Source organism: Lygodium microphyllum, chromosome 13 (genome assembly GCF_053477565.2).
Source record: "Lygodium microphyllum isolate KBCC chromosome 13, Lygodium_microphyllum_v1.1.10, whole genome shotgun sequence".
Taxonomy (NCBI): domain Eukaryota; kingdom Viridiplantae; phylum Streptophyta; class Polypodiopsida; order Schizaeales; family Lygodiaceae; genus Lygodium; species Lygodium microphyllum.
In genome coordinates, this window is record NC_141147.1 from 151,329,303 (window position 1) to 151,341,972 (window position 12,670).

At 39.6% G+C, this 12,670-nt stretch overlaps 1 protein-coding gene across 1 annotated transcript; it reads right to left on the reverse strand.

The window, feature by feature from the left end:
* Positions 1-5,253: 5,253 nt before the first annotated feature.
* On the reverse strand, positions 5,254-10,989 carry LOC148027353 (auxin response factor 11-like). Its single transcript, XM_087691922.1, has 13 exons — positions 10,647-10,989; positions 10,448-10,551; positions 10,221-10,316; positions 10,063-10,119; positions 9,833-9,985; positions 9,673-9,757; positions 9,496-9,586; positions 9,153-9,314; positions 8,923-9,042; positions 8,590-8,831; positions 7,467-8,287; positions 7,196-7,386; positions 5,254-7,080 (listed from the first exon to the last, which is right to left on the reverse strand). Exons 1-13 carry the CDS (start codon positions 10,714-10,716, stop codon positions 6,918-6,920), a joined length of 2,355 nt encoding a protein of 784 aa, XP_087548048.1. The 5' UTR covers positions 10,717-10,989; the 3' UTR covers positions 5,254-6,917.
* Positions 10,990-12,670: the final 1,681 nt, after the last annotated feature.

Below are 12,670 nucleotides of genomic sequence, written 5' to 3' on the forward strand. Positions count from 1 at the left end.
CAAGAGATGGACAAGGAAGTCCAAAGTGACCACTCGTCCTCTAAAATGGGCCATTTCAACGATTGAGAGACATAGGATCCTTAACTTGGATGTCTGAAGTGACCACTCGTCTAGAATGGACCATTCCAAAGAATTGAGAGATGGACAAGGAAGTAATTCAATAGAACCATACAAATTAACCAATGTAGGCAGCACTATATACTACATGAACTTATAGAAGAAAATATTACGATCTAGAAGATATTGCAATGACTTTTCATTCATCATTATCTCATCCGCATCCACATGTTGAGCTTTGTATATCCTAATCAAGCTTCTCAAAGGCTATTCCTCAATAGGATTTGAAGGGGAAATGACTGATAAGAGAGAAGGATTAAAAACCTAAACAACAAATGGAAAATTAAGAGCATGCAATCAATTATTTACGATTCAAGGAAAAGATTGATAAGAGAGAAGGATTAAAAACCTCAACAACAAATGGAAAATTAAGAACACGAAAGCAATGATTTACTATTCAAGGAAAAGACTTGTCGAATAGACCCATGAGGTAATTTCAAGTTCTTAATATCATATACGTGTTGAGCCTTTCAAAACCCACAAGCACTCTATCCTTTCAATGATTTTGCAATACGCCAGGGTTACAAACTCAATGAGGGCCAATTGCTGAAAGCTGCATGTAAACCCATGAATCCTTCTCCAACATTGCTCCTTTCCATTTTCCATACACATTCTTTGCATTGTATACATAGATAGTAGAGATGGAATCATAAGATCGCCTTTGCTAAAATCTAGGAGCTATTGAAATGGTTTTGATAAGAATGCTACTTAGAAAGAGAGGAATGTAAGTAAATTTAATTCAGAATATTAGTAGAAGTGGAGATGAGACTCTGTAGCTATGGCAATGTGAGTATAGAATGAGGTTTTGGAGGGAGAAAATCCGTCTTTGGAGAGGGGAAATTTTTTTACATTTTGGGCCTCTTTTTTGAACACTCAATGGGACCCACCTAATATGGGGGTGGTAAAGTTGGTGGGAGGGAGGGGGGAGGAGTAAAGGGGACATACAAGGACAAGCTTATAAGTGGTAGGCCCATGGAAAAAAAGGAAGTATACAAAATATGCACACCATCCACTCTCCTATTAGTCCACCTCAAATCTCTTACAATTAGAATTGTCATTAACTCCTAAGCTAAAGTATCATTTTTGAGTCAATATTTCTCCTAGTGTGTATTGAAAATTGTGTGCTTGGGAACAAATGGTGTATCAAATATGATAGGAAATGTGAATGATTGACCACTCGATATAAGCAACCAAATCTATATATAAATTTCATTCATTGTGTGGTATACATGGCTAGCTTATGCCTTACAAATGAAAGTAAAGAAATCTCCTCATAGGCAGAGCATTGATAGTATTATAAAAGACATTGTAAGAATATTCAGCAAAATCTTTAAGAGTAGCAAATCGCTTGAGGCTTTGGATGCCAAATTTAGATGTATTAGTTTATACATAAGTCACATTCATAGTATGCAATGGTTGAGTCTTACAATTGCTGTGCACAAAGGATATGAATCATTTGAGCCACTATTAGTATTTTTGAAGGAACACAACACTCCTTTGTTTCAAAAAGTCAAATATTTTGGATTATCTATAATCTTCATTTTATGATATATATGTTGGACAAGCTTGCCTATTTGAGTATTCAAAGTGAGTCTATAGATATAAGTATAGTCAGAGGCATCACAAAGAGAGAAATCACAATTTTTGGAGTCACTTGTCTTTAATGTGAATGCAGGGACTATGATGATATGGGTTATCACATCATTCGTAATTATAGGAGACCCATGGATGGCCAACTTACTACATTACATGCATCAATGCAAGGCAACATGTATATATCAATGGTTGTTCAATGAGATTTGGATAGATTGGATATGGAAAGAGAAATTACTTTCCAAAAAGAGTTCAATTTCTTTGCAATTGAGTGTTTCCTTGATAGAGACATTATTTCATCCTTTAAAAGCACTTACACCATGTGCATTTCCTATTGGTTTGAAAGTGAAAAATTATGGCTTCAAAGAGATTGATACCCTTTCTATATTCAATGGAGAACACAGGGAAATAGAGAGTGGTAAACTACTTGATCCTTTGATTGATATAGTTGCTATGAAAAGGAAGCATCAATACTTCAAAGCACATTTATGCTTTGAATGGAAAGGGCACAAGTTTAAGGGATACTTTGGTTGGAATTGGTAGAAATTCTTCTATCCAAGAGGAGTATCCAATGTTATTGATGTTGGCTTATATCGTTGTGCTCCAATACTCAAGTACTACTACATGTGAAAGAGGCTTTACTACACAAAATTCAATTGATACAAATTTACAAAATTATCTTCTCACACAAAATATTAATGCATTGATACGCACACACATTGAGGGTCCACCATTTCAAGAGTTTGTATTTAATATTGCTATATAACTTTGAAAAAATGAAACAAAAACAAGTCATAACATGGAACATTACCTTAAATAATATGCTACTTTTATGATGAAGCTTTATTGCTCTTATCTAATCTTTATATGCATATGTTTTGTAGGGTTAACAGTGTACTTCTTCACAGTTGAGGCATGCTTTTAAGCTTTGATATTAACGTCAAAGTATTTTTCATCATTACTACTCATTTCTTAATGTGAAGGCACTATGGATACGTTAGCAACTCCTTGTACTTATTGGGTATGCTCTAGACAAGCTTTCTGTATTGTATTTAAGAAGGTATATAGTTGATACATAAAGCATCATTTCACCTATGGTTTTTTGAGATTTTATTTGTTACTTGACATGATTTTAGTCTTTTTTTTTTAGACATTGCTTGTTTATTAGATTGTCATTAGAAAAACAAGACACTTATTTCTTTACATTTTCAAAAATAGATGATATCAAATTATGCTTTAAAAATCGATTGAGATTTTAAAATCCCAACTAGACTTCATAGTAGCAAGTATTTTGATTAGTTCATGATAAGGTTTTTCATGAGCATTACTATGAATCTACCTACATAGTGACAAAATATTAAGAATACATCTGAGTTTTTGTGTGGACTTGACGAAGAACATGCCAAGAATCAATTGTCTAAATATAGAAAGAAAAATGTTGTCCTCCTACAATTGCTAAGAGTCCAAGAATTTTCAACAAAGAAAAGTATTCTTCCACTCCAAGGGAAAGGTTTACATGGAGGTTTTATTAGGCTTATAATTTCTTATCTAGCTTAAGTGAGTTGCTTATATGTATTGGAACAATGTGTACTTTGACTGATGCAAAATGGCATGATCATGGGCAACTTCATAAATTTTGGAGAGAATTGTACAAACCCTTCACCATATATGTATAGTACTCATGTAGCTTTGCATACTACACATTTATAAATAGCTAATTTTAATTCCATAAACTTTATCAAGGGACCAAACCACTCATTCTCTCTAGTTCATAGCAATAACACATCAAGTAAGAAACATCAATATCACAAGCGCATGTGAGTTCATAAGGTTTAAAATGTATGTATAAGACAAGTGCACTTCGACAATGGGGGAGGATATGACCCACACCTACATAAATTTCCAAAAGAAATGTGCCATCTCTCCATTATGTATTATATAGCTTATGTGGCTCCATGCACTATCATCTCATTTAATGACTTTTTTCATCGTGCTCCTTTCTAAGTGATCTAATTGTTGACAATGTTGTGTTTGTAGCAATATCATTTACAACAAAATTTTAAAACACCAATACCACAACTACCTGTAGTGAACTAGTACTTATGCTTCTAAGTGTGTAACATATGGAAGTGTACACTTTGCTCAACTATATAGGCATAATAGTCTTTTTAATTTTGGAAGAGAATTGAGCTACCTCTCCATCATGCTATTGTGTGGGACTCGTGTAGCTTTATACACTACACATTTTTTGAAAGCTATAATTTTAATGATTGAATTTAGGCAGTGCAAACTTTTTAGTTCCCAATGGTGGCATTGGCAATAATATCAAGCAAAGAAATACATCAAAAGTACTTGTCAAATCAAGCAAGCTCAAGTAAGTTCTTCCACAACTCCTTCCTTTCCTCACAATGATGCTATTTACCTTAATGACACCAACCATTTAAACTTGAAAAGCCTACCAAAAGCTTCTAGCATCTTGCAGTTTTAATCATCCATGTCTAACTCATCAAAGCTTCTACAATCATCATAGTTATCAAAAAGCTTGCAACATTAATCAATTTATAGCATTAAAATTACAATTTTGCAATGAAATGAGAGGTATTTTCTAAACTAAGTCAAAGTGACAAATAGAGAGGATGTCCACTTACATTTTTCAAAGGTTATGGAATGTCTTTTTGCAAGCATCCTAGGTCCTAACATTTTTCGAAGGTTAAGCAATGTATTTTTGCATGCAACCTTGGTCATTACATTAATCATTCTTGCAAAGAAAGAGCTAAGTTTAATTCAACATTAGTTATCTTTTTCCCCAATTGTAAAGCCTTGATAGATGTTGTAGCTTCTAACAACTAAGATTGATATAAGATTGATATAAGCTTGTTTTCAAAAAAAGCCAAAGTAATAGTTTTTCTTAAAGAGAGACGAGGTGAGAACCACTTATTACTTCGTATCAATATAGCTTTAGTTTGCATTGACACAATAAATATTTGCATATAGCATTGCCTCTAATGTCAATGTATTATCATGTTGTGTGGATCAAGTTGATACTCTAGTGTGTTTATGTCATATGCATGAGCAATAGCTAGTGCATGTGTACAACACTTTGCCATAGACAATTATACATGTCTACTCTCAATACTACCTTATTTCTTAGGCAAGTATTATTGTCCTTGCAATTAAGTTCTACATACTTTAAATTTTTGCATCCGCAATAAGTGAGGTCATCTTGAAGATTTTATGAAGTAGAAAGCCATCAATCCAAAGGCATTTCTAAGCATAGAAGTTTCCGTGAAACCAAGGAGTAGATTTTGCACATGGTTTCCTCAACACCAAGAACATCGAGTTCACGATGTGGTATTGATTGAAGTGTGTCATGTAGACTGGCATATACATAATTAAGTAACAAGAAATGGCACATGCTTCCTCTTTTATCAAAACCGAAGAGATATGTGCCCCCTCTTTATCATACTTTTCATATGGCACACTTACAAACAAGCACATCACTTGCATGACATTGTTTTACCCCAAGTCTACAACTTTAACAAGTAAATCATGGTTTGGTAGGCTCAAGTGACACTATCATATACAATAGCATATTGTTATCCCTTGAGGAAACAACTAAGAGTTTCAATGACAGTGATGACAACCAGTGGTACTTACGACGACAACATACAATGATACAACTACCACGCACTAGCAAAGTTTCCCACAGCAGTCATCATCCACCTCCCTTCCTAATTGAGGCAAACGTGCAAGACATAGTCATTCCGTAGTAATGGCTGGAAAACTGCAAGTTCCATGAGCTCGAGTCTGCTGCAATATGGGCGTACCAGCCATGGGCAATAAAAACAAAAAAGTGGGTGATGGATGGCAGGCAAAGGTGCTTATTTAGTAACATCTCAAGGTTTCCCATTGGATCTTTTTATTTGGGCTACTTTTATTTTCATAGTTTACAGTCACAAATCATATTACAGCCATACTGAAAATTTTGGAGCATTTTGATTTATCTATCAAATAGATTGCTTGACTTATCTAAGATCCATATTTAATATATCTAGGAATCCATGGCAATGCTTCAAGTAGCTCAAAAATGGCCCATTCTTGTACACAAAGCTGTCTGTCACTGGATTGGGGCGGGGTGTGCTTTAACTTTTCGGGGGAATCACTTTATTGGCCCCTTAACCCTATGTGTACACACCCCAATAACCCTGCCAACACATGGGGGTGAAGAGATTATTACTGTTTCTTTCTTTATATACTGCTGGTAGTGTGAGTAGACCATAATCATTTCATTCAAGAATGAATTTTCCTTTCTTTTCTTTCTAGTTCCAGGCACAGTATAACCACTACTAAAACTACTGAACATGGGACTGGGTTGATTGGTAATTAAATTGTTAATATTGATTCCAAAAGCTGAATTATTGGAATAGAATGCATTAGATACAAAAGGGTGCTTCGCTAATGCAATCTATTTGCTTTCCATTGCTTGGCAGAAACCACCTTCCTGACCAAGTCTCCCTCGACTTATGAGGAAGTGTGTCAGTGTGTAGTAAGTAGTAGCCATATGAAAAACTTATGAAACATACAAAGGGGATTGCAGTTACCTGGGCAACCCCTGTCCAGACACTCAACTTGATAAGTTCTGCGTCCTGATAAGACCTGTAGCTGTGTGTTGTTGGTCAAGAGCACACGTGTGACAGGTTCTGAAAGATACTGGACAGGCCCCATCCACAAACTGCAGGTGAAATTAATCCAGCTAATGCACCTTCCAAAGGCAGGCTGTGAAGGCTTTTATGCTGACACAAAGAAGTGAGATTGAAGGGTGGGCGTGGTGTATACAACCTGATGAATTAGTACTCTGCTATCTCACCAACCAGGAAATCTCCTGCAGAATACTTGTATCCATCCAACAATGTCACTGGCCCTTCCACCATAAAGAGCACAAGGCATTGGACCCCTTGTTACTTCTCCAAAACAACAGAGGAACGTGCAGCATGCTTGAGTCCACCATCCTGAGGGAAACTGCATCATGATGCATCACAGCTTACAGTTCTCCCTATTAATGGCATTCTTAATTATGAAGCCATGGGCTTGAAGAAGAGGAGAAGCTCCACCAAAACTTGAGAACAACCAGCAGAGGCAAAAAACCACATATACATTATGCCTGCCTGCCATTAAAACCCCGCAACAGATTGCATGCTTGAAGAAATTTATCCAGGTAAAGCAGCTGATTGATGATCTACACCCTTGCTCACATCCTTTGCAATAGGCTTGTCGTTTCTGTTGCATTGGCTTCTTCCCTCTGGCAGCCCAGCACTATGAACTTCTTCTGGGCTTAATATGTAGATTTTTCGGACCATATTGCAAAATTCCCTGCTCAGTCAAAAACAAGAACAAAATGTGAGTATCAACCTGAACTCATACTTGATCAGGCCCGATCAAAAGGCACCTAAGCTGAACTGGATGGTAAGCAGGCACAGAAACTTACATCCAAGGATCATCTCCCACAAGCATTGTGTCTCCTTCATTATCACTATAGGCAACATGCCAACCTTTGTCTGGATTCATAAGCTCCCCTTCCATATGAAACATTGTTTCTATCTCTTTGAAGAGCTTTTGATAGCTGTCAAATTTGGACAAATCTACCCCCCGTCCCACCATGCTTCCTTTCTTGATCACCTGCACACACCCAAAGGCCTAAATAAGAACCGGATTGGAGGATGCTGCACACCACAATTCAACTTGCTTATTGACTTCACCTTGGTGCAGCTTCTAACAGCATGACTGCGAGATTCAATTTCCTTGGACACATTTGAATCCAGCCTCTCCTGCTCAGAGCTGGCGTCTGACTTGCCTGGGTTTGATATATCAGTGTCTTTGTCAACAGCTTGGTCAAGCCTAGAAATGGCTTCTCCACCACCATCATCCTCATTCACTCCAGTAAGAGCTTTCAAAACATTGCCCCCCACAACTGGTATAGAGTCATCGGTTAAAGGGAATCCAAAAAGCTTCTTACAGTTGATCTCACCAACTACTGATGAAGTCACACGAGCAGCAGCGGGAGCAGCAGGAGGAAAAGCAGGAGAGGGGGCAGAAATATTCTTCTCTTGCTTGAACAGCTCCCATGCCGATGTTGAAGAGGAGTGCATGTGAGAATGCTGTGGAATATGTGAAGAGGGAACATTACTTGAAACAAGGGACTTATCTGAACCAGCTATAGAGAAAGTGGACATATGACAGGAAGGCATCAAGGGCATTAGCCAGGGAGCAGTACAATCATTCGACCAGGCAGAACCCTGGATAACATTATGACCCCCATGGATTTGGGCATAGCCATTAAGTGACACTGCAGGTAGCTTGTAGTCAACATCAGAAGATGACATAAAGGGTGAATAGAAAGAATTCCTAGGGCTGGGTAACTGCAATGATGAAGACCCAGAAGACCCTCCAATTTGTTGCCCTTCTAGACTGCATTGTAGAGATCCCTTCCACACAGGTCCCAGATTTAAGGGTTCTTGACCTTGCATGACCCTTGGAAGTTTTGAAGCAAACGTGCACTCTATACCAGTTTTACCTGACCCTGGAAAATTTCACAACTACAGTTTTCACTACTATACCATTTTAGCATAACAGTATTAGAGACTTCATCAAGTTGAGAGGCATCTGCAGCTTAGCAGCCTTGAAGAGCTGTATCCCCTACTAATTTATGAAGAAGCAAAACACAATTAACATACAAAGAACTCAACACCATTCAGGAGCTTGAAAACACAGGAACCTTGGGCAAAACAGCAAGACCTTAAAAAGAAGGATTGTTTAGTTACAATATAAGTAAGCTTGATCACATCATTCAAACCTGCAGAGATTGGGAAAAAGAGTCCATACCATGAACAGAAAGCTCCGACACTGAAGTAGAAATAGGTGGACGAAACCGCTTGCTTCTAGATGGAGTCGGAGATGGATTTGGCATAGGTGATGAGAGACAAGGCTCAATTTCCCAAGGTGACACCCTTTCCTGCCTTTCAGGACTTGTCATCTCATCCCAGTTCACCCTTAGACATCGCCATTTTGAGCTTGGCCAACTAGCTGCGTCCAGGTCCTCCATGCCAGTGATCGTCCCAGCAAAACTGGTTATACAAAGAGAGAGTTGTTTTGAAGGGGCCATACAAAAAGAAGCCATTTTACACTGCCTGGATAGAAGTGCAAATTGAAACCTACCTCCTCTCAGATGCATCCTCTGTCTCAAATCTCATCTTGAACCTCATCCCAACAGACAAACTTCTAGCAATTGCTTTAGCCAACTTGTCAACCGGTACCATAAATGAAGAAAGGCTTACTCTGCATTAACAATAACTCCATAATAACAATGGAGACACCCTATCAGATACAGCACTGCAGTGAATGGAAATATGTAATAACACCTGAAAAGACAGACAAACAACACTTGCCTTGGCCTGTAATATACAGAAAACATGGTCCTTGTTGACATAGCATGACTAGCTGTAGCAATTACACCCATATGCATGCTATGACCGGATAAAACAGAAGGCTGGGCAGCCTGCTGACGCTTAGCCCTGCGGATACCCACTCTTAGTTCTCCATTCTCACCCCTACAGCAAAAACAGCCAAGGTGTTAAAAATAACTGCTTTGAAGTCCCTTGCCTAGACAAGTGGAACATCTCCAGAACTAAGGACCTTGTAACTGCACTCCTGGAAACCATATCTCAAGCAATTCCATTGAGTTCCAAAAACTGGGTTTATTACACTCCCAGAATATCTATTGTGGATCACCTGAGAAAGATCACAGCATCCCCTGCTAATAGCCTCTTGTGGCTGACAAAAACACTCCAGCCCGTTGTGAGCAAATGCCTTCGAGGATGGCCTGATAATCAGGTAGTGTAATGTTTAGACGAGAGAACCCTTTGAAGCACATCATGCAATCATCATTGAAAAAGTGGGATGACAAACCTCGATATGTGTGGCGGAACTTCCATTCATGCCCATGCAGGTCCCTTGCTACCAGATCTTGGCATGGAGTGTCTTGATTCATGTCCTGCAAGCAAGAAGGCTTAAGAAGAATATGATTGATCTGTTTGGTCTAGACATGTCTGTCAGGCAGAAAATATACCAACTGTGGGAGGCAGTCTTCAGCATGCTTTCTTAGAACAGAAAAGCCCCCATGTGTGCTAGTGTCTGAAGCTGTAAGAATTTTGGTAAAGAGCCGGACATTAGGCTTCCGAGGGGCAGGTGCATCTTCTTTAAGTTCCAAACCATTCAAGCTCTACATATGCAGACAATTCCCCCATGAGAAATGTGTATCAACATGCCAAAACGTTTAGATGAAGACGGGACTGTCACCTGTGGCTCTGGTATGAGAGAAACTTGGGCGAAAACCTCATCAGTGTCTCGCTCAGCCTGTCTTGAAACAAGAATCACAGGGCCTTGTTCAGACACCAGCTTTGAGAATTGATGCCGCATTGGCAGCCTTCTCTGGCATTACAAGAGTGTAAACTTACACTGAGGATGCGATTGACAACCCTGCAGAGTATCTGAGAGTCCAGCCCCGAGTTGGGCAATTGCTGGCAACTTCCTTGCTGAGTTGAGGCAGCTACCTGCCAGAGACATGGCAACCATGTGGTATATCATGACGTTCAACAAAACAGAGAAACTTCAAGGGATTGTGTCGATCTTCCTCTTTGCGACATTTGGCTGATTTCTCGACACTGACCCCCTGGAAGCTCACCTGCTCCATATGGCCCTGTGGGAAGTACCAGACAAGTTCGCCTATATGCGGCACGGCCACCATGGAGCCTGCACAGGCCTGCCAAAGCTCCTCGGTGTAGTCCCCTGCACACAGGAATGGCGCAGATAGAAGGACTGTCAGTTGATCTGAGAAGCTGTGCTTATGCAAGGAGGGGGGGAGGAACCAACGATGTCTTCACCTGAGTTGCGATTATTTGCGGGGGATGAATGAGGCCACATGGCGAAGGGCAGAGGGCGACTGGAAGCCATGTTTGCGGGGTGAAGAGATGGAACAATGGGAGAAGCAGCAGAGAAGGAAAGCCCTTACTATACTTCTTAATGGGCTGCTGCTGCTGCTGCTGCTGCTGCTGGATCCTAGCCGGGGAGGGGAAAGGAAAGTTAAGCTTTTGGGAAAGGGGGCGCTACGACTATGCCGGAAAAGTTCCGAGCGAGGGCCATACTGTCGTTTTTGTGTGTGGGTGTGTATGCGCATAGGCGCAAACAGGAGACAGCAAGGGGAGGGAGAAGACGAGTGTTGGCGAGAGACAAAGGATGCGCTTGTGTATTGAATGATGGTCATCATCATCATCATTTTTATCACTGATCTTAACGTCCAGCGCCTACTCCTCGTTACCCCACTTGGTCTTCCTTTCCCCCCGCAAGGTGCAAACCAGCAGTACTATTTAGCAGGGCATATAACAGCCACTCAAGTGACACGTTAAGAGAGGTAGCTTCGACCTTGATTGGCATCACGAGAGCTCTTTTCGTAGTTTCCGAAACCTCTTTTATTCACATGAGGCATCGCTTGGCCAAGCCAAACCATATGTTAAAAATATACAAGGAAAAGTGGTACCTTAATCACAAATAAGGTTTGACTAAGGTCTTCTTTTGGAACTTTTCCTAAAATAAGATGTGATTTTGGAGTGAGAAACCACCAACATTGTGTTCCGAGAAACCACCAACATTGTGTTCTCAAAAGGGCAGAGGGTTTTCACCAAAAACCAAGGACCAATCAGTGACTTTGAACCACTCTCTCAAAAGGGTCGAGGGTTTTCACCACAAACCAAATTATTTGCCCACACCTTCTAAACACATTAACGTTTATAAAGCTCCAAACCAACTTCTAGACTAAAGCCCCCAAAAAGCGTTATTTTCATGCCAAAGTCATCTCTAAGACGGGCTTTTTTCAACCATTTCTTAAGTCTCTTCCATACACACTTCACATGTGGACATTCCCAAAACGAATGTATGACTCCTCAAAAAGGGAAGCAATGGTGGATGTGAAGTAGAAGCTATGGAGTGCAATATGATTGAGAGAGAGAAGAACACGAGAGAGTTATGTGGGTACAAAATCAATGGTACCCTTATACTTTGTTATCTTCACTTATATATGATTAGCATTCCGCGTGCTCGCGGAACGCTAGGCCACTTCGCTGCCTCGAAGCGGCGAGCAAAGTAAACTTCGCTCAACAATCCATTTCTCATCTTTCTCTTTCCTCTTTTTCCTCTCTCTCTCTCTCTTCCCCCCTCCAAATTCCATGTCTAATTCTCTCTCTCTTTCTCCTTTTTTTCTCTCCCCACTTTTCTTCTCTCTCTCTCTCTCTCTCTCTCTCTCTCTATTTTATCTTTTCTCTCTCTATAATTCTCTCTACATGTTCTCTCTCTCTCTCTCCTTGCTCCATCCACCCCGCCCCACCCCCTCTTCTTTCACTTTTCTTCCCTCCCCCCAGTCTCTCTTAAAATATGTAAATTTTATATTTCCCTATATATAATTCTCTCTTAATGTTTATATTCTCTCTTCTTCTCTTCTCTCTCTCTCTCTCTCTCTCTCTCTCTCTCTCTCTCTCTCTCTCTCTCTCTCTCTCTTAAAATTTATCTTTTTCTTCTTTTCTGTCTCTTTTAAATTATATCTTCTCTGTCTCTCTTCCCTCTCTCTCCTTCTTTCTCCCTTCCTCTCTTTCTCAAAAAAATATTTAAATTTTAAAAAGACTTTTCTATTTATTTCCATCTCTCTTCCTCTTTCTTCTTCTTATTCTTCTTCTCTCTCTTTCTTTCTCTCTCTCTCTCTCTTTCTCCCCCCTCTCCTCTCTTTTCCTTCTCTCTCCTCTTTTTTTCTTTTTTTCTCTCTTTAAATTTTTTTCTCTTTCTTTTAAATTTTGTATTTTCTCTCTCTATAATTCTCTCTCTGTGTTCAAATTCTCTCTCTTCCTCTTCTTATTTTCTC

Coding starts and splice junctions, on each gene's coding strand:
- LOC148027353 (XM_087691922.1), bottom strand. CDS start 10,716: ATGGCTTCCAGTCGCCCTCTGCCCTTCGCCATGTGGCCTCATTCATCC. Junction 10,552..10,646: donor CGCAAATAATCGCAACTCAG/GTGAAGACATCG, acceptor TCCTGTGTGCAG/GGGACTACACCGAGGAGCTT. Junction 9,315..9,495: donor GATGCTGTGATCTTTCTCAG/GTGATCCACAAT, acceptor TTTTTGCTGTAG/GGGTGAGAATGGAGAACTAA.